At 47.2% G+C, this 27550-nt stretch overlaps 1 protein-coding gene across 1 annotated transcript in view; it reads left to right on the top strand.

Annotated features, from left to right (window-relative positions):
- The window catches only part of SLC43A2 (solute carrier family 43 member 2), a 114608-nt gene that overhangs the window by 37894 nt on the left and 49164 nt on the right, over window positions 1–27550 (top strand). The window contains exons 6-9 of the mRNA XM_069226110.1: window positions 17687–17779; window positions 19754–19887; window positions 21806–22008; window positions 23673–23819. Of these exons, the coding sequence (XP_069082211.1) occupies window positions 17687–17779; window positions 19754–19887; window positions 21806–22008; window positions 23673–23819 (577 nt within the window). The remainder of the gene's footprint in view (window positions 1–17686; window positions 17780–19753; window positions 19888–21805; window positions 22009–23672; window positions 23820–27550) is intronic.

The following is a 27550-nucleotide window of genomic DNA, read 5'->3' as shown; positions in this document are numbered from 1 at the left end:
GACAGATGGCCTACAATAGGAATTTGGAGCCTAACTTCCTTTCCTCTAACACCCTTTCTCAGAAGCAGGAAGACTTGTGAGACTCCTTGATTTTGTCTAGGTCACACCTCCAGAAGTACCATTAAGGCAACAAGTCTACGTTAATCCAAGAATGAGGAAAAACAGTCAGAACTGAGGAAGGGGTGATTTTTAAGTTCGGATGTAACTGAAGAGAAAAGTGATTCCCTGTAATAATGTTAGCTATGCCTCCTGTGATTCATGGGACCCAACACACGCATGCACACACGCGCACACACGCAGAGTCACAGAAAAGAACAGAGTTGAGCTTCACACAAGAGTTTTATAGCATGAATCAGTTATGGATTCGCAAGTTAAACACTTTATTGCCATTTGGTGGTTGTACTCATTAGCAAATTGTTTTTCTTTGTAAAATTAAACTGGGGTTTTGTTCTTTATGAGACACTCCCATGATGTTGGCTGTAAACCCACGCTTCAGTTTCATCGAGTGATTGATTGTCTTTGGCTGTTCTGGCCTCAGTCAGAAGAAGATGAACTAGAGACAGTGTCAGAGATACCAACAATTACAGACTATTCCATCATGTGATAATGGCTACATAACGAAAGCAGAAGACAAGAATGACCGGTTTTAAGTAATTTCATGTTGCATTTTTTCTTAATTTTCAAATTAACATTCTTCATAATGTGTAATCAAACATTTCTTTGATGGACAAACATTGAGGTCCTCATGAGGAGGTTCCAGGTAATTCTGAATTGGGAGATTCGCAGAGCCTGTGCATTTCATCCAGCGATTTCGGCAGCTGAAGTGATTTCAGCAGGTGAAGTATCAGAGAGAAACGAGGAGCTAACCTGGGGAACTGGGTGTGGAATTACCATTTTGCAGATAATTTCCAATGCCTTGTGATAACAGGGTTCCAATCATAGTACTAGTCAAAACACCTGGAATTCTATAATTATTGCTGCCCCTGGCCTGGGTAACCCCTCAGGTGGGGTGAGGATGTTATAGTTTCCTGGACAAACTCGGGGTCTAAGAAAGGAGCCTCGAGATGATGCCTCATTTTCCTGATTTAAGCCAAAGACTTTAGAGGTTGGCCGGGAGAAACACTGTGCCAGTTACACTACAGCATCAAGTCAGGGCTCCGCATCTAAGCTCCTGGAAGAGGGAGTGGAAGAGGGCAACTCAATGAATAAAAGCATAACGTGTCCCTCGGAGAGGAATTTCAGTCCGTGGAGGCGCAGACAAGAGGATTTCCTGAAGCCAGCAGCACCGTTCCAAGGAGCAACAATGCCACACACAAGATTAGAAGACCCAAAGACCCTTCTTGGTGTGCTTTACCTTCCACATAAGACTTCAGTAAGTGAAAGGCCTTCAACATCTGCAGAGTAAAGATCCAGAGATGCAGTTTTTAAGCCACTGGCCTTGAAATACATAACAATGTCAGTTTCAGGCCCGCAGTGATAGTCTGAAATCGTGCACTCCAAAAGGGAAGTTATTAAGGACAGGGACACCTTGATGCCAAAGCTTAAAGTACAGATGTGCATAGACTTTCAGGATCACTATCACCCACCAGCATGGTGAATATGACGCAGCTACTGGAAAGGCTTGTACTGAGTCGAAACATACTGGGGAAATGTTCAGTATATTGGGTAAGATGTGGGTTTCTCAGAAAAGCAGAAAACGTATTGTATTGTATTGTAATCGTATGTTCGATGGCATCTGTCGCTGTAGATACGCATGTTCTGCAATAGCTCGCCATCTGGTGTTGGGCCGGAGTGTTACAAGTTGTTTTTCTTCGAAGAAGTCTTTCGAGTCACGGGACCGAGTGACTCCTCCTTTTGTCTCCATTGCGCATGGGCGTCGACTCCATCCTCGATTGTTTTTTTTCCGCCATCGGGTTCGGACGTGTTCCTGTCGCTCCGAGTTTCGGAACAGAAAAAATAGTTAATTTCGGAAGATTTTCGTCGGTATTGTTGCGTTCGGGATCGGCATACTTACATTCAACACCGCATCGAAGATCGAAGAGCTCCGGTGCCCTTCGGGGTAATTTTTCGATCCTCCGTCGGGGCCTGGTCGGCCCGACCGCGTGCTGAAGAACGCCGATGGAACGGACCCCGTTCCGTTTCTGCCCCAAATGCCACAATAAATACCCCTACACAGACCAACACTTGGTCTGCAACCTGTGCCTGTCACCTGAGCACAGCGAAGACACCTGCGAGGCCTGTCGTGCGTTCCGGTCCCGAAAAACACTCCGAGACCGTCGAGCCAGAAGACTTCAAATGGCGTCCGCACCGACAGCCCGACGGGAGTTCGAGGAACAGGAAGAGGAAGGTACCTTCTCGATCCAAGACTCAGACTCCGAAGGATTCGACGATACACAAACCGTGAGTAAGACGTCGAAAACCACACAAAGAAACATTTACAAGGCCCAGGGGACGCCACTGCCACCAGGCCATGGCTCAACCCATAAAATCGGTGACCGACCGTCGGCACCGAAAAAGGCCCAAACAGTGCCGAGATCGTCCGACTCCGGTCGAGACACCGGCACGCAGCCTTCTCGGGACCGAGAAAGTGCTGGAGACAAGCCTCGACACCGAGATGCCGGTGTGGACACGGCTCGACGCCGAGACAGCGGCACCGAAACAGATCGACGCCGAGAGGTTTCGGCCCCGAAAAGGAAAAAAGTCACCTCGGAGCCGAAAAAACACGCAGACACAGTTTCGACGCCGAAACAAACTGCAAGCGACCCAGCTTCAGGCTCTTATACAGAAGAGCACTCGCTAACCTCCCAAATGCAGAAGCATAGGTTTGAGGAAGAGCTACAAGCAACTGATGCGGACCATACGCAAAAGCGTATCTTCATTCAGCAGGGGACAGGAAAAATAAGCACCCTTCCCCCCATTAGGAGAAAGAGAAGGTTGGAGTTCCAGACGGAACAAGCACCACAACCAAAAGTGGTGAAAAGAGTTACACCACCACCCTCTCCTCCGCCCTTGATTAACGTTTCACCAGCACAAACGCCATCACACTCCCCAGCTCACACCACCATGAGCCAGGGTGACCAAGACCAGGACGCATGGGACCTATACGACGCCCCAGTGTCAGATAACAGCCCAGAGGCATACCCTACAAAACCATCTCCACCAGAAGACAGCACCGCGTACTCTCAGGTGGTGGCTAGAGCAGCACAATTTCACAACGTAAGCCTCCACTCAGAACAGGTCGAGGATGATTTCCTGTTCAACACACTCTCCTCCACCCACAGCTCCTACCAAAGCCTGCCTATGCTCCCTGGTATGCTCCGGCACGCAAAAGACATATTTAAGGACCCGGTCAAAAGTAGGGCAATCACACCAAGGGTGGAAAAAAAGTATAAGCCGCCTCCTACAGACCCGGCTTTCATCACAACACAGCTGCCACCAGACTCTGTTGTTGTAGGAGCAGCTAGGAAAAGGGCCAACTCACACATCTGGAGATGCACCACCCCCAGATAAAGAAAGCCGCAAGTTTGATGCAGCTGGTAAAAGAGTCGCAGCACAAGCTGCAAACCAGTGGCGCATCGCGAACTCCCAGGCACTACTTGCGCGCTATGACAGAGCCCACTGGGACGAGATGCAACATCTCATTGAACATCTGCCCAAAGACTTCCAAAATAGGGCAAAACAAGTGGTTGAGGAGGGACAGGCCATCTCCAACAACCAGATCCGCTCCTCCATGGACGCTGCAGATACAGCTGCACGGACAATTAATACATCTGTAACTATCAGAAGGCATGCATGGCTCCGAACGTCTGGATTTAAACCAGAGATTCAACAAGCAGTTCTCAATATGCCTTTTAATGAAAAAGAACTGTTCGGTCCAGAAGTGGACACAGCGATTGAGAAACTCAAAAAAGATACGGACACTGCCAAAGCCATGGGCGCACTCTACTCCCCGCAGAGCAGAGGGAATTACAGCTCATTCCGTAAAACGCCCTTTCGAGGGGGGTTTCGGGGTCAAAGCACACAAGCCAGCACCTCACAAGCCACACCGTCCAGTTACCAAGGACAGTATAGAGGAGGTTTTCGGGGACAATATAGAGGAGGGCAATTCCCTAGAAATAGAGGAAGATTCCAAAGCCCCAAAACCCCTACTACTAAACAGTGACTCACATGTCACTCACCCCCTCCACACAACACCAGTGGGGGGACGAATAGGTCATTATTACAGAGCATGGGAGAAAATCACTACAGACACTTGGGTTCTAGCAATTATCCAACATGGTTACTGCATAGAATTTCTACAGTTCCCTCCAAACATACCACCAAAAGCACAAAATTTAACAACACACCATTCCAATCTCCTAGAGATAGAAGTGCAGGCACTATTGCAAAAGAATGCAATCGAATTAGTGCCAAACACACAAATAAACACAGGAGTTTACTCACTGTACTTTCTGATACCAAAGAAGGACAAAACACTGAGACCAATCCTAGACCTCAGAGTAGTCAACACTTTCATCAAATCAGACCACTTCCACATGGTCACACTACAAGAAGTATTGCCATTGCTAAAGCTGCACGACTACATGGCAACTTTAGACCTCAAGGATGCTTATTTCCATATACCAATTCACCCATCGCACAGGAAATACCTAAGGTTTGTATTCAAAGGAATACATTACCAATTCAAGGTACTGCCTTTCGGATTAACAACCGCACCAAGAGTCTTTACCAAATGTCTAGCGGTAGTCGCTGCACACATCAGAAGGCAGCAAATACATGTGTTCCCATATCTAGACGACTGGCTAATCAAGGCCCATTCGTTAATAGAGTGCTCAAATCACACAAATCATATCATACAAACCCTCTTCAAACTAGGGTTCACCGTCAATTTCACAAAATCCAAGATTCGGCCACGCAAGGTACAACAATACCTGGGAGCCATAATAGACACATCAAAAGGAGTAGCCACTCCAAGTCCACAAAGAATTCAAAATTTCAACACCATCATACAACGCATGTATCCAACACAAAAGATACAAGCAAAGATGGTATTACAACTCCTAGGCATGATGTCATCATGCATAGCCATTGTCCCAAACGCAAGACTGCACATGAGGCCCTTACAACAATGCCTAGCATCACAGTGGTCTCAAGCACAGGGTCACCTTCTAGATCTGGTGTTAATAGACCGCCAAACTTACCTCTCGCTTCTGTGGTGGAACAACATAAATTTAAACAAGGGGCGGCCTTTTCAAGACCCAGTGCCACAATACGTAATAACAACAGATGCTTCCATGACAGGGTGGGGAGCACACCTCGATCAACACAGCATACAAGGACAATGGAACGTACATCAAACAAAACTGCATATCAATCACCTAGAACTTCTTGCAGTTTTTCAAGCACTAAAAGCTTTCCAACCAATAATAGTTCACAAATACATTCTCGTCAAAACAGACAACATGACAACAATGTATTATCTAAACAAGCAGGGAGGGACGCACTCCACGCAGTTAAGCATGTTAGCACAAAAAATTTGGCATTGGGCAATTCACAACCAAATTCGCCTAATTGCACAGTTTATACCAGGGATACAAAATCAACTCGCAGACAATCTCTCTCGAGATCACCAACAGGTCCACGAATGGGAAATTCACCCCCAAATACTGAACACTTATTTCAAACTCTGGGGAACACCTCAGATAGACTTGTTTGCGACAAGGGAGAACGCAAAATGCCAAAACTTCGCATCCAGATACCCACACAAACAATCCCAAGGCAATGCCCTATGGATGAACTGGTCAGGGATATTTGCTTACGCTTTTCCTCCTCTCCCTCTCCTTCCTTACCTGGTAAACAAACTCAGTCAAAGCAAACTCAAACTCATATTGATAGCACCAACTTGGGCAAGGCAACCCTGGTACACAACGCTGCTAGACCTATCAGTGGTACCCTGCATCAAATTGCCCAACAGGCCAGATCTGTTGACACAGCACAACCAAAAGATCAGACACCCAGATCCAGCATCGCTGAATCTAGCAATCTGGCTCCTGAAATCCTAGAATTCGGGCACTTACAACTTACCCAAGAATGTATGGAAGTCATAAAACAAGCAAGAAGGCCATCCACCAGGCACTGCTATGCAAGTAAATGGAAGAGGTTTGTTTGCTACTGCCATATTAATCAAATACAACCATTACACACAACTCCAGAACATGTAGTGGGTTACTTGCTTCACTTACAAAAATCTAACCTAGCTTTCTCTTCCATTAAGATTCACCTTGCAGCAATATCTGCATACCTGCAGACTACCTATTCAACTTCCCTATATAAAATACCAGTCATTAAAGCATTCATGGAGGGCCTTAGGAGAATTATACCACCAAGAACACTACCTGTTCCTTCATGGAACCTAAATGTTGTCCTAACTAGACTTATGGGTCCACCTTTTGAACCCATGCACTCCTGCGACATACAGTTCCTAACCTGGAAGGTGGCATTTCTCATCGCCATTACTTCCCTGAGAAGAGTAAGCGAGATTCAGGCGTTTACTATACAGGAACCTTTTATACAACTACACAAAAATAAAGTCGTCCTAAGGACCAATCCTAAATTTTTGCCAAAGGTTATTTCACCGTTCCATCTAAATCAAACAGTGGAACTTCCGGTGTTCTTTCCACAGCCAGATACCGTAGCTGAAAGGGCACTACATACATTAGATGTCAAAAGAGCATTAATGTATTACATTGACAGAACAAAGAACATCAGAAAGACTAAACAACTCTTTATTGCATTTCAAAAACCTCATGCAGGAAACCCAATTTCAAAACAAGGTATAGCCAGATGGATAGTTAAATGCATCCAAATCTGCTACCTTAAAGCTAAACGACAGCTGCCCATTACACCAAGGGCACACTCAACCAGAAAGAAAGGTGCTACCATGGCCTTTCTAGGAAACATCCCAATGCAAGAAATATGTAAGGCAGCCACATGGTCTACGCCTCACACATTCACCAAGCACTACTGTGTAGACGTGTTATCCGCACAACAAGCCACAGTAGGTCAAGCTGTATTAAGGACATTATTTCAGACTACTTCCACTCCTACAGGCTGATCCACCGCTTTTGGGGAAATAACTGCTTACTAGTCTATTGCAGAACATGCGTATCTACAGCGACAGATGCCATCGAACTGAAAATGTCACTTACCCAGTGTACATCTGTTCGTGGCATCAGTCGCAGTAGATTCGCATGTGCCCACCCGCCTCCCCGGGAGCCTGTAGCAGTTTGGAAGTTACCTTCAATTATTTATATATGTATCATCTCAACCTTAAATAAGTGCATACTTAGTCACTCCATTGCATGGGCACTATTACTACAATTCAACTCCTACCTCACCCTCTGCGGGGAAAAACAATCGAGGATGGAGTCGACGCCCATGCGCAATGGAGACAAAAGGAGGAGTCACTCGGTCCCGTGACTCGAAAGACTTCTTCGAAGAAAAACAACTTGTAACACTCCGGCCCAACACCAGATGGCGAGCTATTGCAGAACATGCGAATCTACTGCGACTGATGCCACGAACAGGTGTACACTGGGTAAGTGACATTTTCATTATATAGCGCTTACTACCCCTGACGAGGCGTCGAAGCGCTTTTCGATGAGTAGCACGCTACTCCGGAACCCAACAAGAATTAGTGATGGATTAGTATCGTTTAATAATGAGTACAGTTTTAGTATTATTATGAGTTAATTTGAGCCGTGGATATGAGAGTTTGTTAGTTAGATTGACTGGAGTAATGGAGGGGTGGAGGAGGAAAGAAATCCAGAAGTGTTAATTGGGAGGATATCCTTCATTTACTCAACCCAAAGGCTTGGGATGAATAAATGGGGGCGGAGGGGGAAGAGTATGTGGAAGGGTTAGGGAGAGCATAGTAGCAGGGTGAGATGAATGCAGGAGAATTTAGTAGGGTTGTGTGGGAGGTCACAGAGGTAGAGTGAGGTTTGGTGAGTTAGATGTGGAGGGAAGAGCTTAGGCAGAGATATTTAGGAGGTGAAAGTGGTAGAAGGGATTTGGGATGAGTCAGAGTGAGAATGGAGGATAGTTTGATAGAGACATGACATAAGAGTGATGAGTAGATAAGTGTGATAAGATGAGAGCAGGAATTCATAGATATCTAGTATAACAACCCAAAAACTAGGAGCTAGGTTTGTGTTATGCATCACAGCATGGACTGGAGAGGCCTCACTGCACCTCACACCCCGGCAGGCCTTGGGTTTGTGTTATGCGTCACAGCATGGACTGGGGAGGCCTCACTGCACCCCACACCTCAGCAGGCCTTGGGTTTGTGTTATGTGTCACTGCAGGGACTGGAGAGGTCCTATGTGCAACCGTGAGAGATGGGGAGCACCTGTACACGACGACCCACAAGAAGAGGTCCACGCTCAAGTATAGTGTGATACCCTGCATCCTCCTGAGGGAACCGGGCCTGAACCCGTTCAAGATGTAGGAGGACGAACCACTTCACAGAGAACCACTTCACAGAGTGTGCCGAAGTGGAACCAGATGCAGACATGGTGATAAGAGAGTGATGCACGTGCCCTCGTTGGAGAGCTTAGATTGGGAGAAAGGTGGGGAAATCACTACCTGGAGAGAGACTAGATTCTACACAATGCACAGGGAGATGATGAAACGGCAAAAGGTAAAGCAACCAAGAGTCCACAGCCCATTTGCAGCATTGAGATCAACGGCCAACCCTTCTCAGCTCTTATAGACTCTAGGCCATTGGTAAATAAAATGGACATGCCACCGTACCAATGCTTGGAAATGCAGCCTGAGCAGCCACTACAAACACAACAATCTTTGTTTGTGACAGCAACAGTCCTATTCCAGCTAGCAGGAATGTTTGAAGAGCATGTCTGGCACCTAGAGCAGATCAACTTGAGGTTGTCGGTCACCATGAGGGTGAGATACCCTCATCAGCTGCTGCACTGCAGAACATCTGGGGCTGGGGCTGATAGCATTCGCCAGTCAAGTACACACCCACTAAGTGAAAAACCTTCTACTAGAATTTGGGCATGTGATCAGAGGCCTAGGGAGTCTCAAGGACTATCGCGTTAAGCTGCACTTTCATGAGAGAGTCAAATCACTGGCATTGATGCACCATAGCGTCCCTTTTCATCTGAGGACACAAGTGAAAGAGGAGCTGCAAGACAAAAATTCTACGAGTAATCAAGAAGGTGTCCAGTCCGACTCCCTGGGTATCTCCAATGGTAATCACCCTAAACCCAAGCAACCAGGAGCAGTCAGGCTCTGCATAGATATCTGCCTCCACAATCAAGGCATCTGGAGGGAGAACCATATCACACACATTATAAAAGACATTGTAGCAGATCTCACCAGAGCCAAACGATTATCCAAAGTCAACCTTACCTCAGGTTACAACCAACTATTCTTACACCTTGGAAGCAGATACTTTACTTCCTTCTCAACACACCAGGAGCTACAGTGCTACAAACAAATGACTATCACAACACACCAGGAGCTACAGTGCTACAAACGAATGACTATCACAACACACCTGGAGCTACGATGCTACCAAAGACTGAACTTTAGAATCATTTCCATTGCAGAGGTTTCCCCAAAATGCCATATGGGAACCAGTCTGGACTATCCTGGGTAATCAACATCAGAGTGGATGTGCTAATATACTCCAAATCCTAAAATGAGCACTATCAGTACATGTGAGCACTTCCACAGTGTCAGACTGAGGCGTCAACTTAGCGGGATCAAATGCACATTCTTCGACCAACGCCTCATGTTGTATCACTACATATTCTCATCAGAGAGTATCAGCATAGATCCGAGGAACGCCCAAGTACCAACTTTTTACATGGAAGGGAGACATTTTCTAGGGATGGCGAAGTACTGTAGGTGGTTGATGCACGATTTGGCTATGTTCGCCGACCCACTCAGCCCACTGACAAAGGCCCACTGTAAGGGAGGAGAATGCGGCCTATTTTTAATCGAGGCATCCACTTTGCCTAGCGAGTGAAGCCATAAGGCCGACTGAAGCCACAGATCCAACTGATCACCCAGACTGCCTGCCCTCAGGCCCTTTCGCTGAAAGAGTTTGTCTATGAGTCATAACAAGACAGCTGTGTGGAGCAAGTGAGCGAGAGAGGGACGCAATCCAATATAACAACTGGGCGACCCTCCTGGCTCTGGAGAGTGCACTCGGAGCTCTGTGTGACGAGTGAAGCCCTTATGCTCAGAGGCAGGCAGACTGAGGTACCCTGACCCATGAAAGGACTCCTGGTGAGACAAGCCCACCAGAGCCATCAGGGCATGGCAAAGACCAAGGATAGACTGCAGGAATGGACTCCACGGCAGGCGAGCACGTAGCCCAGTGCCTGCAGTGTCAACTAAAGTGATACTGCGAGGTTGGTTCCCTTGCTCACTAAAGATGCAAGTACCTCACCATGGACTCTATTCCATGTTGACTTCAGGAGTGTCCCTGACGGAAGACATGTCCTGGTGTTCATTGATGCACCATTCCAGGGGCAAGAATTCTGAGCGTACTGGAGAGCTATAGCAGTTACAGACCGCTGCATCCAGCTATAGTACTTACAAACCAATGCATCCGGTTGTATTAGTTACAGACTGCTACATCCGGCTGCAGGTGTTAGTGAACACTGCATCCGGCTGTAGCAGTTAGGGACTGCTGCATCCGGCTGCAGCAGTTACAGAACGCTGCATCCGGCTATAGTATTTACAAACCAATGCATCCGGTTGTATTAGTTACAGACTGCTACATCCGGCTGCAGGTGTTAGTGAACACTGCATCCGGCTGCAGCAGTTACAGAACGCTGCATCCGGCTGTGGCAGTTACAGAACGCTGCATCCGGCTGTGGCAGTTACAGAACGCTGCATCCGGCTATAGTACTTACAAACCAATTCATCCGGCTATAGTACTTACAAACCAATGCATCCGGTTGTATTAGTTACAGACTGCTACATCCGGCTGTAGGTGTTAGTGAACACTGCATCCGGCTGTGGCAGTTAGAGAACGCTGCATCCGGCTGTGGCAGTTAGAGAACGCTGCATCCGGCTGTGGCAGTTACGGAACGCTGCATCCGGCTGTGGCAGTTAGGGACCGCTGCATCCGGCTGCAGCAGTTAGGGACCGCTGCATCCGGCTGCAGCAGTTAGGGACCGCTGCATCCGGCTGCAGCAGTTAGGGACCGCTGCATCCGGCTGCAGCAGTTAGGGACCGCTGCATCCGGCTGCAGCAGTTAGGGACCGCTGCATCCGGCTGCAGCAGTTAGGGACCGCTGCATCCGGCTGCAGCAGTTAGAGACCGCTGCATCCGGCTGCAGCAGTTAGAGACCGCGGCATCCGGCAGTAGCAGTTAGAGACCGCGGCATCCGGCTGAAGCAGTTAGAGAACGCTGCATGCGGCTGAAGCAGTTAGAGAACGCTGCATGCGGCTGAAGCAGTTAGAGAACGCTGCATCTGGCTGAAGCAGTTACAGAACGCTGCATCCGGCTGAAGCAGTTACAGAACGCTGCATCCGGCTGTAGCAGTTACAGAACGCTGCATCCGGCTGTAGCAGTTAGAGACCGCTGCATCCGGCTGAAGCAGTTAGACACCACTGCATCCGGCTGAAGCAGTTAGGGAACACTGTTATGTCAGATACAGAACACTGCATCCTTCTAAAGCAGTTACAGACCGCTGCACACAGCTGTAGTATTTAGAGAACTCTGCATCTGCCAGAAACACTGCATCCGGAAGTAGCAGCGCGAAGGCACAGCTATGACTGTTCAACAGTTGGAGAACACTGCTGCCAAAATGAATGACTGATGGCTGTAGAACTGAGAGCTCTACAATCTCAATACCTAACTGCTTGTTGATTGAGGGCTGTAGCACTGACTGACAGCTCATCAGCGCAAATGCTTGTTGAATGAGGGCTGTAGGACTGACTGGTAACTCATCAGCTCATTGCTTGAGGACTGGAGTCTCTAGGACTGACTGCTGACAGTTCATCAGCTCAATGGCTGTTGACTGAGGGCTCTATAACTGAATGCTTAGTGACTGATGGCTGTAGAACTGACAGCTCTACAATCTCAATAACTGACTGCTTGATGACTGACTGCTCTAGGACTGACAGCTCATCAGTTCACTTCTTGTTGACTATAGGCTCTACAAAGGACTGCTTAATGACTGATGGCTGTAGAACTGAGAGCTCTACAATCTCCATACCTGACTGCTAGTTGATTGTGGGCCCTAGCACTGACTGACTGACAGCTCATCAGCGCAATGCTTGTTGATTGAGGGCTTTTTAACTGACTGCTTGATGACTGACAGCTGTAGGACTGACTGCTGACAGCTCATCAGCTCACTGCTTGCTGACTGACAGCTCTACAACTGACTGCTTAATAACTGACAGCTGTAGAACTGAGAGCTCTACAATCTCGATACCTGACTCCTTGTTGATAGAGGGCCCTAGCACTGACTGACTGACAGCTCATCAGCTCACTGCTTGTTGACTGGCGGCTCTACAACTGACTGCTTGATCACTGATGGCTGTAGCACTGAGAGCTCTACAATATCTATACCTGACTGCTTGTTGACTGACGGCTCTAGGACTGACTGCTGACAGCTCATCAGCTCACTGCTTGCTGACTGACGGCTCCGCAACTGACTGCTTAATAACTGACGGCTGTAGAACTGAGAGCTCTACAATCTCTATACCGGACTGCTTGTTGATTGAGAGCCTTAGCACTGACTGACAGCTCATCAGCTCACTGCTTGTTGACTGACGGCTCTACAACTGACTGCTTGATGACTGATATCTAAGGATGAGTAGCAGGTGCAAGGTGAGCGTGTCCTGGAGGACTACAGGGTTGTAGCCCTATGAGGAAGAAGCAAAGTCAGTGAGAGGGGCTGTGCTTTCCTTGGGCACGTGCCACCGGAGACGAATCCCACTCATCCCCTCAGCCCCATGGCTTAGAACGAATCTTGGCTGTTCCTGCTGGGATCGCACAGGTGCTGAAATGACATTATAGGGCTACAGCTTTCAAGATTCTTGCACTAGAGCATACGTTTGCTTATGCCAGTGGTTCCCATCCTGTGGCCCAGGGACCACTGGGGGTCTGCAAAGCCTCCCCAGGGGCCCCATGACTGCTCAGAAAATTAAATAATATTAACAGATAAGGTCCTCAGCTTTCAGTAATGACTCAGTGGGGGTCTCCAGATTCCAATAATGATTATGTGGGGGTCCCCGGGTTCGTGTTATGGGGGGTCCACAGAAGTCAAAAGGTTGCGAGCCACTGGCTTATGCCATTAGATAGCCAGGCATAATTCTGCAGATAATGGCAGAGGTCTAAGAAAAAGTGAAAATGTTACATTTTCATGTCATGTTGGGGTGCTCACCTAAACCGTGGAGATTCTCAAGCCAAAGATTTTCTTTTGAGGGGGGAAGGCCCATATTATGCTGGACAGCAAGATGGAAGTCCCAGAATTTTTAAAGACTTAAACATAGTGCAATATGAATCAGGACCTGAGGACTGGGTGGTAAAGAAAGAGTTTCCTTGACTTTACTAAATCAATGACCTCAAACATGGACTCCATCCGATCCCCTGACCATAGCACCTGCGATAGGGAAAGCTAAGATTCTCCCTCAGTACAAAGGAGAACCAGTACACCGGACCTGAATGTTCCCCCGTGAATTATTCATGGGCATTTTGTGTACGCTTGGGGACCATCTCTACCAGCATTTGTGTACTTCAAAGGCTCGCTCACAGACTACAGATCTTTTTCATTGAAATCACAGCTTTGTGGACTAGTGGGTTTGGAAAAAATAATGGTATTCAGCCCAAAGCCCCTATTGCATAGACCCTTGCCATCAGCCCGTCCCCTTGTTCTGCCCCTCTGTTTCTCATGTACCCAGAACTGCTCAGTCACCGTTCCAGGGTGTGGTGCACCCCCCCCGATTGACGGTAGCTCTCTTAAAAGGTCTCGCCTCACGAATATCTCGAGCAGAATGCGGCTGGGCCTTTGGTCTTGCTGCTCCCCTCCTGCCCGCGTGCCTGTTTTCGTCCCCAGTATTCCAGGTTACTGCACCTCTTTTCCAGTCTCACACACCCAGGGTGGTAGGCACCTCTTTTTTAAAAAAAGCCGTTGCACAGGCGATTCAATTCTACCTCACTCTCAAACATTCGGTGAACTGCATCGTTTCTCTAGGGTCTCTCTCGGATATCCAAGGCTGGCTTCCCTTCCACTTCTGACTGTCCTGGCCAAGTGCTCGCTATGTTATGGATTCTCTGCTAGGCCACCATTTTTAAGGGCTCCCACCATTTCCAAGGGTCCCTGCCCAGCATTGCATTTACTGGGATCTTTGTCTATGTCTTAGAAAAGATGCCTCTTTCCATTGGGAGTTGCACACAGAATTGGTTATTGAGGAGCAGTGCTTTTCAGTGCACGTTTGCTTCTCATTTGCTGCAGGTGACACATTAAAAAAAAGAAGAACCGAGTTTCAAGAGTGTATAGCCATGGTTCATCAGAATCTGCTGCAGAGAGATTTCATTTCCTCTTATGCCTGTCTCTGAAAACATTAATTTCCTGTTAAGTGTCAAAACATTTCTAGTATCAGTCTCAGTCCGGTACAGACTGGTGGTTACCCCTCCCGAGTCCTGTGGGCAAATCTGAGCCCTATAGCTCGTTGTATGCAGGATACAAGTTTAAGCCCTTTACAAGCAGGTGCCCACACGTGTCTCTTTTAATGTCCCTCATACATTACCTCACCCTAGGTCAGTGGTTCCCAACCTTTTGACTTATGTGGATCCCCACTTTATCATTATTGGAACCCGGGGACCCCCACTGAATCATTATTGGAATCCAGGGACCCCCCACTGAGTCATTACTGAAAGCAGGGGATGTAATCTGTTAATATTATTTCATTTTCTAAGCCGTCTGGGACCCCCTGAGGAGGCTTCGTGAACCCCCAGGGTTCCCCTGACCACAGTTTGAGAACCACTGCCCTAGGTCATCTGCCTGTCGCCTATGATTGTCCTGCCTTGTGTCAGCTAACGCTAGACAGCTCTTCCAAAATTTTGGAGCTCGTCTGGCATACCACAGCATGTCTGAATTTCGGGGTCCCTGAAGGCACTGCATTCTGCTTGTCAGTCAGTATGCAGGGCTCCTGGGAGTTCCTACTGCACATTAGCATTCTGAAGTCCTCAATCTGCCAGCCTTTTGAGGCCATTCAGTAATCCAACAGTGCAAGTGTGCCAGTGCTTGCCAGCATTTTTGAGACACTCCCTAACATCCTGAGGTCTGTGAGGCTTTTTGTCTTTGAAGCAACCTAATCATCCCAGAGCCTCTCTGTATTCTAAGGACTCTGTGAAAAGAACGTAACTTTTGGAGATTGGTGCAGGGGTGGTAGAGCTAGCTCTCATTTTTGATTACCTGTAGCAATATTTATCCTGAACTGGGCCCTTCATTCGTAGATTAGCACTGATTAGATCAAAAGTGTGCTTTATTGTCAAAGCTGTAAAGCACCAGCCTTCCTTAGGCAACCTTATTTATTTAGGACGCAAAAGAAGGAGGGGTGGCGTAAGACCACAGCATTCAAAAGTTAAAAGTCATAGGTGCTGGGCCAGACCCGTCAATACAACTAATTTGTGGCTGTTAGTGGGTCGGCTAGGTAGGAATTTTATGCCGTACAAACTAAGGGCTCTGAAATTTTGAAAGCTCTGTGGTCGACTGTTCAGTTTAGCCAGTACCCTACTTGGCCAAAAATTGTACTGATGTTTGGCAACATCGGCTGGGAGTGAGGAGGTTCTGGTGTGATCGACTGCTGAATTGCCTATAACACCAAGAAGCTCCTGCCTCAAGAGAATATACATGACGGCTGTTAAGAAAGGAAGGTTGTCTCTCCATAGTTAATGCCTGTGGAAATTCCAACCATTATTGTGAGATAGCCTGTTAATTATGCATCTAGATCTCAGTGAATTAAATGGCTAGAAACCATGAGCTTAGAAACAGAAAATGTTTCCGGTAACCAGACCCTGGGCCTGGTTTAAAACTTGAGGGATGGGTTGGAATGAGGTTTAGAATTCTGCGGATGGGATATCCGTCACCGTTGTGAGAGAGTAACCCATCTGCTGAGTTTTAAATAAGGCCCTTTGTGTCTTTACTCGGTATAGGTTGAGATTTTTGACTCTGTAATATTTAAAGAGATTTATCCTTTTACAGGTCTCTGAGAGTATTGTGTCATTCAGACACTGTCCCTGAGATGACTGGCAAGTCTCCTAATTACTGGAGAATTCTTACCTGCCACGGACAGTGTTGAGCTCAGTCACACACTCTCCACGAGTCAACGTTATACTGGACGTGAGAGTGTTAGTGTGACTAACTTCTCAGTTGATGGTTCCTAGAGGGTATAAAGAAAACCCTACTTTCAACACAGCACTGCACGTGCATGGAACGCGCAAGTTGTGATTGATTAAAGTCTGTTTTGACTGCCTATTAGAGGTCCTGCTTATCTTAGTTTTTTGTTATGCTTATTTCTGTGAACGGGATTTATACTTTTGAAGATGTATGTGAGAGATGCTCTGTGTATGAGTTGGAGAGAAGGGCCCATCCGCTGCTGTAAAGAGCATGACCTGGGTGGGCCAGTGAATCGTTAGCTGGGGTTGGATGAAGACGCAGTATCCTTGGCTTTGACTGGCTTCTTTGCCTTTTATTGGTTCTCCTTGAGCTGAGTACCAGTGACTGTCACGGCTATCCGAGTCCTATTCCAGAGTCTCTTTCCCAACCCAATGGATGACTCACAGACTGCACCTTAACTCATTGCACCTCAGTGAAATAATCTGAGACACACACCACATCTCTTCCCCCACCAGTCCTCTCACCCTTATCATCTTCTCTTCCCAGAGGCAGGAAAGTCAAGGGGTGCTGTCCAATAGGAGCCCAGCAATTACTGGAACAACGAGGGGCCAGGAAGCTCATCTAGGGAGGCAGTGGGGAGGCATGACCTGGCAGAGGGGCACTCACTCTCTCTAGGGCCATGTGTACATTGCCACCTGTGAGCAGTTCATCAGTATTCCTGACTGTGAGGGTTCTTGCCTTCAGTGCACACATAGCCTGCTGGCAGTCTGGGGTTGTATGAACTGCTCATTGTCTTAGGGCCACGTGCGCCCCAAGGCCTGTTAGCTTTCAGGGGCCACATACAAGTCCACAGTGTGTCAGTGGTTTACGAAAGGAAGGTGTGCCTGACACTAAAATCCAGTGTAACTCATGCATCCATCCGGGTGTGGTTTCTTCATCTCTTGAAAACTCCCTGCTTCCTCTACAAACTTGCACTTGAGGCTTTGTAATATTCCGGTTTGTCCTTGAGTAAGTAAATTATCTTTTTACGCCGCAGTGTCCTGTTTTTCTTCTGGTTAGTCTTTGCCGCTGGGCAGTGCATGGCGCTGTCGTGCACGCGGCGGGAATGCCATTGTTCACAGTTGCACTACCCAGCACGACTGCACGTGCCAACCCCGCACATACACAGCCTGCCAGGTTTGCAGCGCCCCAGCTCCGGATCTGCAACGCACGGTGTTTACGCATTAATAGGCTATTTAATGGTTGTTATCGTACTTCAGTCGTGGCCTTTGACACTTGTGCTCTCTTTTCCTCCAGCTCCCTAATATGTTCGGCGACCTTCGGTCCACCTTGATAGCACTGATGATTGGCTCGTACGCCTCCTCCGCAGTCACCTTTCCCGGAATTAAGGTGAGTAATAAGGCTGCCCTTTGAACGCATGCTCAGCGCGACCCTTGGAACAGGCGACAGATCAGGCGCATGGTCCGAAATAACTTGTGCCGTCCCTGGCAGAACACTTGTTATCAGATGCCCTCAGCGGCACCGAGTGCAGACAGTCACCCCAGACACTGGGCCCTCTTCCACACATTGCTGCACACTGAAAACACCTGACCCGTCAAAGACACGCATCCCCGGAGAGACACACCTGGACAGCGAGGGACACCTGCAGAGGCAGTGCCACGCTCACAGGCAGAGTGCCACACTCGTTCAGGCTCTCAGACACTCACAACGGGCCGCACTTGTGCCAGCGTGCGCCTGGCATGATACAGTTCACATTCACAGGTCTCCGGCAGCGCTAAACTTGCAACACAGAATGCAATGGCTTAGCCTCCCCTTCGCATTGTCTTAGAAATCCTACTGAGGGGAGGTGTGCTTGATCCAAGGCCCTGACCAAATACTATCCACACTGTAAAGGCATTAGTTTGACAGCACAGCAGATCTGTTCTGCGTCGTCTTCAAATTGAGTTTCTTCAATTTCGATTCAATCTCCATAAACAGGAGGATCGAGGCCTGAAATCTACATTTGTTTACACAGATGCAGTCGGAGAAAATTAAGAATGTTAAAAGCACTGGAAGCAGTTAATTTAACAAAACACTGTCAGAATTCCTAATCCCGAGGTAGGCATGCCTCTTTCATTTCCTTGAAGGGTGAAGAGTGCGTGGGTTTAGGATGGCCTGGGCATGACTATGCTTTGATCGTCCTTCTGCCCTCTACTTATTAAACTGGAAGCTCACACCCAGCTAACAAAGAACTCTATAGGTTGCGCATTGGTTCTTGTTAAGCAAGCCCTTCAGACTCCCCAAGCTCAGCAACTAGGAGCGGAGAGGGGCGGCAAGAATTTGAGTTACTCGCTGCTGCAGGGACTCTTTCAGGATTAACAAACAGGCGTATGGGGCCAGATGTGTCAAAGGATGTTGCATTCGCAAACGGTGTGAATCGGTAAATTCCACTGTTTGCGAATGCAAAATCGCCTTTCGCGAAGTATGAAAGGCAGTGCAGTGCAATTTTAGGGAATCATAATTTTTAGCGATTCCCTAAAATTGAGGCTTTGAATGGCTTTGAAATTCCTATTTGCGATATCCAAAGCACATGTATCATGGATTTCCTAAATGTGAACTGGACATTTAGGAAATGCAATTACCACAAATTCAAATTTGGTGGTAACCATGTTCAATTTTAAAAATGCATTCAAAATGCATTTTTAAAAGTGGCATGTAGCGCACACATGCCCCTATGGCGCTACATGCCCCTATGGCATATGTGCACTTAACATGTGCACAATTTCTTTGGGGGTGCATCAAAGGGGTCCTCAGGCCTCCAGCACCCTAGGATTTACATTACCTAATTTGTGAGTTCCTAGCAGGAATTCGCAAATTAGGAAATGCAAATCCATTCGCACCTATGGCCCATAGGGATCAATGGAGTCCCATCCCTTAATAGCGATTCCCTAATAGCAATTGCAAATTTTAAGAAATCACTATTAGGGATTCGCTATTTTCTTACATCCCATTTTGCATTTCTCAAATAGCGATTTCTTTAAATTCCCTATTTAGGAAATGCAAACCGGGTCTTTGATACATCTGGCCCATGATTCGGTAAAGAGGTGAGCCACCTTTTTTAGCCACACTCTGTGGTGATCCCTGGAGGCAACAGACTCAGCCAGCCAGAAATACCTCTCACAACATGGCAACTTTCTTGTGCCTGTGCCTGCCAGGGAATAGAGGAAACACATGTATCAAAGACAGCCTGTTCGAGAGTGAACTGTCTTCACCACAGTATCGTCCATCTGTGGCTCTGCCCAGTTATGAACTCTCTCGAGTCATCAGAACATCTCTGACTTTATCCTGTTCTGCATTGTGACTTCTCTGCCACTTCCTTTGCAGGTGATCTATGACCTGGGAGCCCCTTTCATCACCATCCTTATCGTCTGGGCGGCCTGTGCTGGCCTTGTCTTCTTTAACTGCTTTTTCAACTGGCCCCTGGAGCCTTTCCCGGGCCCCGAGGACATGGACTACACGTAAGTGATTCATTCTGAGAGTCAGGTCCAGAGCACTGCACTATGGAACACTCAAAAGGAGGCTACTCATGTGATGCCCCCTTGGTAGCTGGACCCTTAAAAAAAAAACTGCACCCTAGAGCTAACATGATCCCGAATTATATTTGTAGCAACTGGTCAGTTCAGCATGAAACAGAAAACTGCTGTCTGTGATCAAACACTGGGCCCTAAAAATGAGCGTTGTCTGTCCCAACTGGTTTTGAAATAATCAAGAGCGAGGAAAGCTACTTTTTTAGGTCGAGCGCACAAGTGATTGGACCTGTTGTAAGAATTGTGGGCTTTTAACCACGACCACTGCACGCCCATCACTTCCACTGGTTCATGGGCTTGTCTTTCAAAAATTATTTGTTTTCATTGGTAAATGATACCGCCTTGCAGGCTGCCCTTGTTACGTGGATAATTGCACGAATGCCGACACGATTGACTGCGAGTAAACGTTTTTCATTTTTTAGTCTCTCCCTCGCACTTGTGTTCATGGCAGCCATGGCGCTTTGAATCAGCTCGCTTATGTCAACTGTTTTACTTTTCATTTTCAATTTAAGTAGCAAGAAAAGTCCTGTTATGGATTTACAACACTAATAGCTCTAACTTGAGCAAATGTGAGACTCATTGCTTTGCAAATGCTAGTTCTTTTTGATGAAGCACTCTACAAGAAGGCATGTTTTCCAGCTGTCTTCCTCATGTACTTAGTGTTCCTCTTTCTTACGTGTGTGTTTCTCCCCTCGCCCTCCCACCTTCTGGCTTCCTGACACGCAGGACATACTCTGTGTGCTTCCTTGTCCATTGCCTGTGTCCTTCTTCACTGTTGTGCCTCGCTTGTGCTTCTGTCCCCCACCCGCACCCTTCCCAGTCCGTGCTGCCCCACTCACCAGGAGGACTTCAACCCACTTCCAGGTTTTTTTTTTTTTTTAAAAAGCACATTGGTGTTATATCAAGAAAGTGCATTTTGTGGAACCTTTTATTTAGAAATCCATCTCAAATTGGTTAATACAAAGAAAAATTATGTGCACCTCACTTTGTAGCCACGCTTATTCTTGTTGGTATATGCCTACAAGATGACGCCACTGCTGTGTCACAGTGTTATTTTTTAGCATTAGTTTCAGGCCCCGGCAGCAGTACTTTTGTACAATGTGGCTGAAAATGATTGCCAAGGACATAGGCCCCATAGGCGAAATCTACTGACTGGAAGTTTTTGTCTTGTTTTAGGACCCATTCTTCAGCATGACTCTGGTTTGTTTCCAACCTCGGATATCTCATACTCTGCATAACTCTCCATGTTATTTATGCATGTGTATGGCCGCTTGTACCTTTCTCATCTCTGCGTCCCTTTACTCTCTCCATACTCCCACCAGTTCTGTGATTCTTTAATACCCTACCTGCAGCCCCTCTCACCTGTGCCTACCAGAGTAACAGAAACTGACTCTGCACCTGCATATGAAACACAGAATACTAGTGCACATGTAGGCACTCATAGGGGTGAGTTCTAAAAATATAATATGGTCAGATCTGTGCACAGGTGCTACAACAATATGTAGAGCAATGCAGTGTAAATGAAATTATTAATAATAACAGTGTTTGAAAGCTTAAATTGTGTTTAATGATTACAGTAAACTGCAAATGATGCGCTTTATGAGCTAGCTTCCACCAGTGGTGTCAGGCAGCATTCAGATTATCATGACAGGAATGGATTTGTAAACTTTATGAATAAAGATCTTCTGGATATATATAAAAAAAACTTCAATGTGGGTTCTCATCTCTTCATAAACCTAGCATTCAGAGATCAAATGCAAGGGCAGGAGTTGAAAACAAAGAAATGCAGAAAATATTCTGTCTCCTGAAAGCCATGGTGTGCTCACAGAATATCTAACTCTTTTTTTAGGGTGAAAATTAAGTTCAGCTGGCTGGGCTTTGACCACAAGATAACAGGCAAGCAGTTCTACAAGCAAGTGACAACGGTGGGCCGGCGACTGAGCGTAGGCAGCTCCATGAAGAACCCCAAAGAACTGGCAGCCCTGCAAGATGGCAGCAAGCTGTGCCTGTCCACGGTAGACCTAGAAGTGAAATGTGAAAGCCAAAGTGCAGGTAAAAGGGGCATCAAGGTGCACACCCACATCACCAAACACACGTACTCCACATGGAAGCAGGCTGTGCTAATCCAGCAAAGGAGAAGCACTTTTGGCTGGAAAATAACGAGTAATATTTGCAAGCCCCTTGCGCCACACTTGCGTAATTTTTTTTATGGTAATGTGGCGATAAGGAGGCAGTTTTTCCGCACCATATTTACAAAGTGGCACAATGTATACATTGAACCACATTATGCCTGCGCCAGGCAAAAAAGTATTCAAGGGGCGTTCCCATGCAGGGAGGCCCAAAAAATGGCCCAGTGAAATTTACTAGATTTCACTGCGCCATTTTTGCGTAATTTTTATATGATGCATCCATAATCTTTTATGAGCCTTCCTATGCTTTGCTGGACTGGCGTCAAAATATTTGGTGCTAGTGCAGAAAAGCGGCACAATAGCCCAAAAATGTTGGTGCTATTGTGGTATTGTGCTCCATGGTGCTGTTAGAGGGGTGTAGGGGGCACAAGAACAGTGGCGCAACAATGCTGATGCACCACTTTCTTGTAAATATGCCCCTACATTTCTAAAACTGACCCTTAAAAAATTTAACGTTTTCCTTAGAAGGGCAATGTGCTGCCCCATGCATGCAAATTTTGAGGAGAGCCCTTTTCACATTGCGCCGCAATTAAAGCGAAAAAGGCCAAACAGAGGTACGGTGGCCTGCACTGTGCAAACCGCAACCACTACCTCAATGGAAGAAATCCACCACATTTACAACCAGATATCCCTATTCACGTGGACATACATTAGAAGAGTAAATAATAAAGAATGGGTTGGGGCCATGTTCTGCGCAACACCACCACTGCACACACTGCCCCTCTGCAGGATGCTTGTCACTGTGCATGTTCAGTGTAGATTCAGGGGTGAGTGAGAAGGGTAGAGCACAGGTTAAAGACCTGGCGCGTACATATTCACCACCAGTGTACACAGAGCACACCAACGTGACTTCCAACACCCACCGTACAGACACTTGCGTACCCCAGTGTCCTCACATATATTTCCGTCAAATTAAACAGCTCCCTCACGACTACTGACATTTTCTTGGATGCCTTTCAGTGATTGTTTTAGAAACGTTTAAGCAGCTGTTTTAAGCACGACCTTGCAGCTGCGTTGATAACTTTTAAGGGTGTTTTTTGTGATGATATAGCAGTTTTGTAGGTGTTCTTTGAGTGCTGGAGGATTTGCTTTCCGTATGTTTATTGTTTTTTGGAACCTGTGTTTCTTTTGTAGATCTTTGAGTAATTTAGTGGAGCATGTTTGACAGTAAATGTAAGATTATTTCAGATATTTTTTGTCGTGCTACAGCAGTTCCAAAGACGTTTGAATATTGTTTACGGGACGTCTGTGGTATGGGAGATTAATCAACAATGGTTTGGGTTCACTTTAAGTGCCAATTTGAAGTATTTCATGAAATTAAAAAACAAATCAGGCTTGACACTACGTAGATATCTTGTGCCTTCAGCATGCCTCACTCCCAGAGCTCTCAAATGTGTCATGATATTAAAGGGATTGTCTGGGGATTATTAAGCAATTGCTCGTTTGGTGTAATTGATCATTTGTTTTTGCTTTTCTGTGTGATGTCAATTTACCCTTGCGTTAAGTTGTGTGTTTATTTTCTGGCAGCGACACCATCCTTTATGCAGAGTGTCTTCAGCCCCATCCTGTTGCTCAGCCTGATCACCATGTGCATCACTCAGCTTCGCCTCATCTTCTACATGGGTGCTATGAACAACATTCTGGAGTTCCTTGTGGAGGGAGACTTGGAGACCGGTAAGTCACTTCCGTAGTGAGTGATGTCTCTGCCAGTCTGACTGCCTGCTGTGACTTAGGGTAGCAGTGTCTGTCCATCACGCTACTTGCTCTGCTTTAGGGAAGCATTGCCTGCCACCCTTTATCCATACCCCGTCCCAGGAAAGTGTTCCCTCCCTGTAAATTGTGTCATGTCTTTGTTCCCATCACTTTTGACGGTGGCAGCCTTTCCCCGAGTCTAGTTTTGTTTCACGGCAGGGCTGGTTTTATCAGTCACAGTAAAGAGTCTCCGGCTACCAGGCTCTTAGTGCCTCTGCCCTCTGTCGTGTGTGGGTCAGTGTCTCTGAATCTGCTCTGTCTGTGCCAGCGCCCTGGCAGCGATGGCCTGTCTGTCCCTGTGTCAGCGGTCTCTGACAGGCCTGCATCTGCCCTGTTAGGGCAGGGGCGTATTATCATTGTAGCTGCCCTGTCTCATATCAGCAGTCTCCGCTTGTCCTTGTACCTGGTATGTCCGGGCGCACGCGTCTACCTGTCTCCGGGCACCTGGCTTCCCTGGCTCGGCCTCTCTGTCTGCAGGCGACATCCTCAGCCTGTCTCTGAATCCGCTATGTCTAAAGCAGCAGCCTATGTCTGTCTGTTTCCTATCTGTCTGTATACTGGCCTTGTCTCGAGTCAACAGGCCCCTGTCTGTACCTGTTCTGCAGCAACTCGGCCGTCTCTGACAGCCCTCTCTTCCTGTATCTACGACTGCGGCGGCCTGCGCCTGTCTCCATGCCCCCTTCCCCGGCACCCTCGGACAGTTCATGCTGCACTTCTGACGTCTGAGGCTGAAGAAGTATTTTTAGTGGTTGATTTCATCGGCCAAACGGAAAGATTAAGTTCCTGAATTGTTTACGTCTTAAAATTATCCAGATTGCAAAAGAGCCGAAGAGGCAGAAATGAGGGATTGGGCGAGAACCAGTCTGGGCTTGTCTGAGCTGGAGCCGAGCAATGAGTCAAAAGCAGATTTGTGAAAGGGGGAGATGCGGAGGACGACGGAGGGAGGGAGGCAGATGGGGAAGAGTAATGGGAAGGAGGGTGTGAAGGGACGGGCAGTCAGTACAGAGCTAGAAGAGCGTTAGGGGTGGGGAGAAGGTGAAAGGGGGTGCGTGAAGGGGAGATGGGCGCGCTCGGTGGCGCTCTGAGAGGCTGAAGCAGAGGGTGGCGCGCGCGGCGCTCTCCGGATACAGCCCTGTGAACAGCTGCCAGCCCCAGGCACGTACAGCGCCGCGTGCGTAGCCAGTGCCGTGAAACGCCCCTCAGCTCCCACTTCAGTTCTCGTTTAGTGCTCGCACAGACCAGACGTTTCGTTCCCACTCTGGGAGTCCCACGTCAGTCCGGGACAGGGGGCTACGTGTGCCGGCCAGGGTTTCTCTCTTTAGCACACACTGGACCTCTCGTGCCAATGCACGATCATAAGGGTCCCAGATACCAGCTTCCACTACTGCTCAGAGGCTGGTGGAGGCGGCCTGAACCACCCTTCCACACCAAGTTCTCTCTTTGTGATGGTGCAATTCTGGGAAGAGAGCAGCTGACCTCAGCAGGGAGAGCTTCACTTCCTCTACTGACTGATGTGTCATCAGAGTGTTCACAACACCACTAGTGACACACACACCAGGAGTGGGTGCACGCTGATAGAAATTTCACCAGCGGTGCCGATTCGATGCCAGGCCAGAGGGGAACATAGAGAGCTCATGGTTCAGATGGGCTATGTATCCACAGTGACCAGGGGTCAGAGGTGAAGTAGCAAGAGGTGTGAACATAGGCTTTCTATCCCAAGAAGAACCCGAACTGTCAACCTACTCAGTGTCCTGGGTTCAAAGAGGCAAGAGGTACGGTACTGAGCTCGGGTCTGAGGTAGCCCGAGGTCAGGGGTCTGAGACTGTTCTATGATCACTGTGGAGGGAAAACAGAATTAGTTGTGAAAACGATAGACCAACGCTCTGAGTTGCTTTGTGTCCTGAAAGCAGGGGACAAGGCACCATATCCCTTCAATACAGAGATTTCCTTTGACCTAGGGTCCTAAAAGAGAAACTTTTAAACTTTGAATTCAGAGGCCACTAGTGTCTTGGGGAATGAATCCGTTATAGATTACATGTTGTTCACCATCTTGAAATCTTGTTATTGTGCCTCGAATTAATTGCATTTTTGTTAAAGCTTAAAATTGTGGGCATTGTCCTTTGCAGTCTGTACGATGTTCTTCCGGTGATCTCAGTTGCAACCCAGTAAAATGAATGCTGGGGTGTCTTAAGATCAGGGTTCATAGATACGCTGTGCTTTTCAGCTTCAGGACCGATAGGCTCTGCACCTTGTGGCTCAGCACATGATCCAAGGTGTGGTAAGCGCTGGAGTCAAACCCAGGGCTACTTTTTATCTAAGATGACAGGCACCATGAGTAAAGGTATTATTTCTGCCCATTTCTGTCCCCACAAGGCAGGGTTGCTATCAATGATTTTTGGGTTGAGGCAGGGGTTGTTCCATACATATGTTGGTTGCACAAAGGTTATCGAAAACTCAGCTTAGGCCAGAAGAGGGCCCCACCAGTAACTTCTGCATCCTATATCTAGTTTAAAGAACACGTGCCAACTTTAACCTGAGCAGCTTTCGTTTTTGGTACTTTAGGGCATGGGTGTATCCCCAGTTGTTAGCACACAGCAATGGTAATGTTGAGTCTGCACTAGGGAGTGCTAACAGTGGTATCAGTTAGGACATTAATGAAATGTCAAAGCAGGCGAAGAAAACACTAAGAAATGTAGGAAAGTGCTGGTTAATAGTCACAGACTTTCTTGGCCTGGAGCTGGTAGAAGAGCCCATGTGGTTTTCAGGATTCTTATGTTTAACGGTTGCCAACTTTTTAGAGAATAAAAAAAATGCGAAAGCGGTTATCAGGCAACTTATACAGAGACTTGACCTGCCATGCCTTGGGATTGTTGATTTCTCATTCTTTAACACGTAATAGTGTTCTGAGGGTCGGTTCATAGCTTCCTTGTTAACAAATACAATCGATATATTACAAGCGCCTTCCCGGAAGTGAGAGGGTGGTGGCCGCTTCACAGCAGACTATTTCAGAAATGCATTCCGTGCCAAGATGGACACTCAAAAGACATAGACTTTGGAGGGCGAGATCTGCCAACATCTAGGTTTCCGAAAAGACTCAGGGAAGAGAGGATAGGTCTACAAAGGGGGAATGTTCTCCGGTGAATAGAAAAAACATTTGTTTTAGTTACACACTTAGCCACTTATCAGTACTGATGAGTGATGTCAGAGACTTATTAAAACGTTCATAGTCCTAGTCAAATGTTAACACAAGCAATACCAGCAGTATTAGGAAACCCACTTCCCAAATGGTTGGGAAGCAAACAATATACAAGCTGGTGACGTCTTCTGTTACACGCACATCATTCATCATCACCACCACCAAGTCGGATGGAGTTTTTACAGCAGAATGTGGTCATTATACACAGACATAAACAGACACATCTGCCAAAGTGACAAATGCACCACAGCACGTCAGTGGGGTAGATCTTATCTCTCAAATATAACAAATGAAATTAATTGAAGTTAAGTGAGAGATCCATACTTCTCACAGATGCTCTTGGGTGGTTTTGACAGATAGGAAATATCATCTTGTTCATCCTGCAGTGATCTGTACCTAATCATATCCACCATTTGCTCACCCCTTCACACCCTTCCAGCAACCTATGCAGTTTGTC

This window comes from Pleurodeles waltl, chromosome 3_1 (assembly GCF_031143425.1).
Source record: "Pleurodeles waltl isolate 20211129_DDA chromosome 3_1, aPleWal1.hap1.20221129, whole genome shotgun sequence".
NCBI classification, from domain to species: Eukaryota; Metazoa; Chordata; class Amphibia; order Caudata; family Salamandridae; genus Pleurodeles; species Pleurodeles waltl.
Note: the sequence above shows the minus strand (reverse complement) of the source record. Positions and strands in the feature narration are given on the sequence as shown.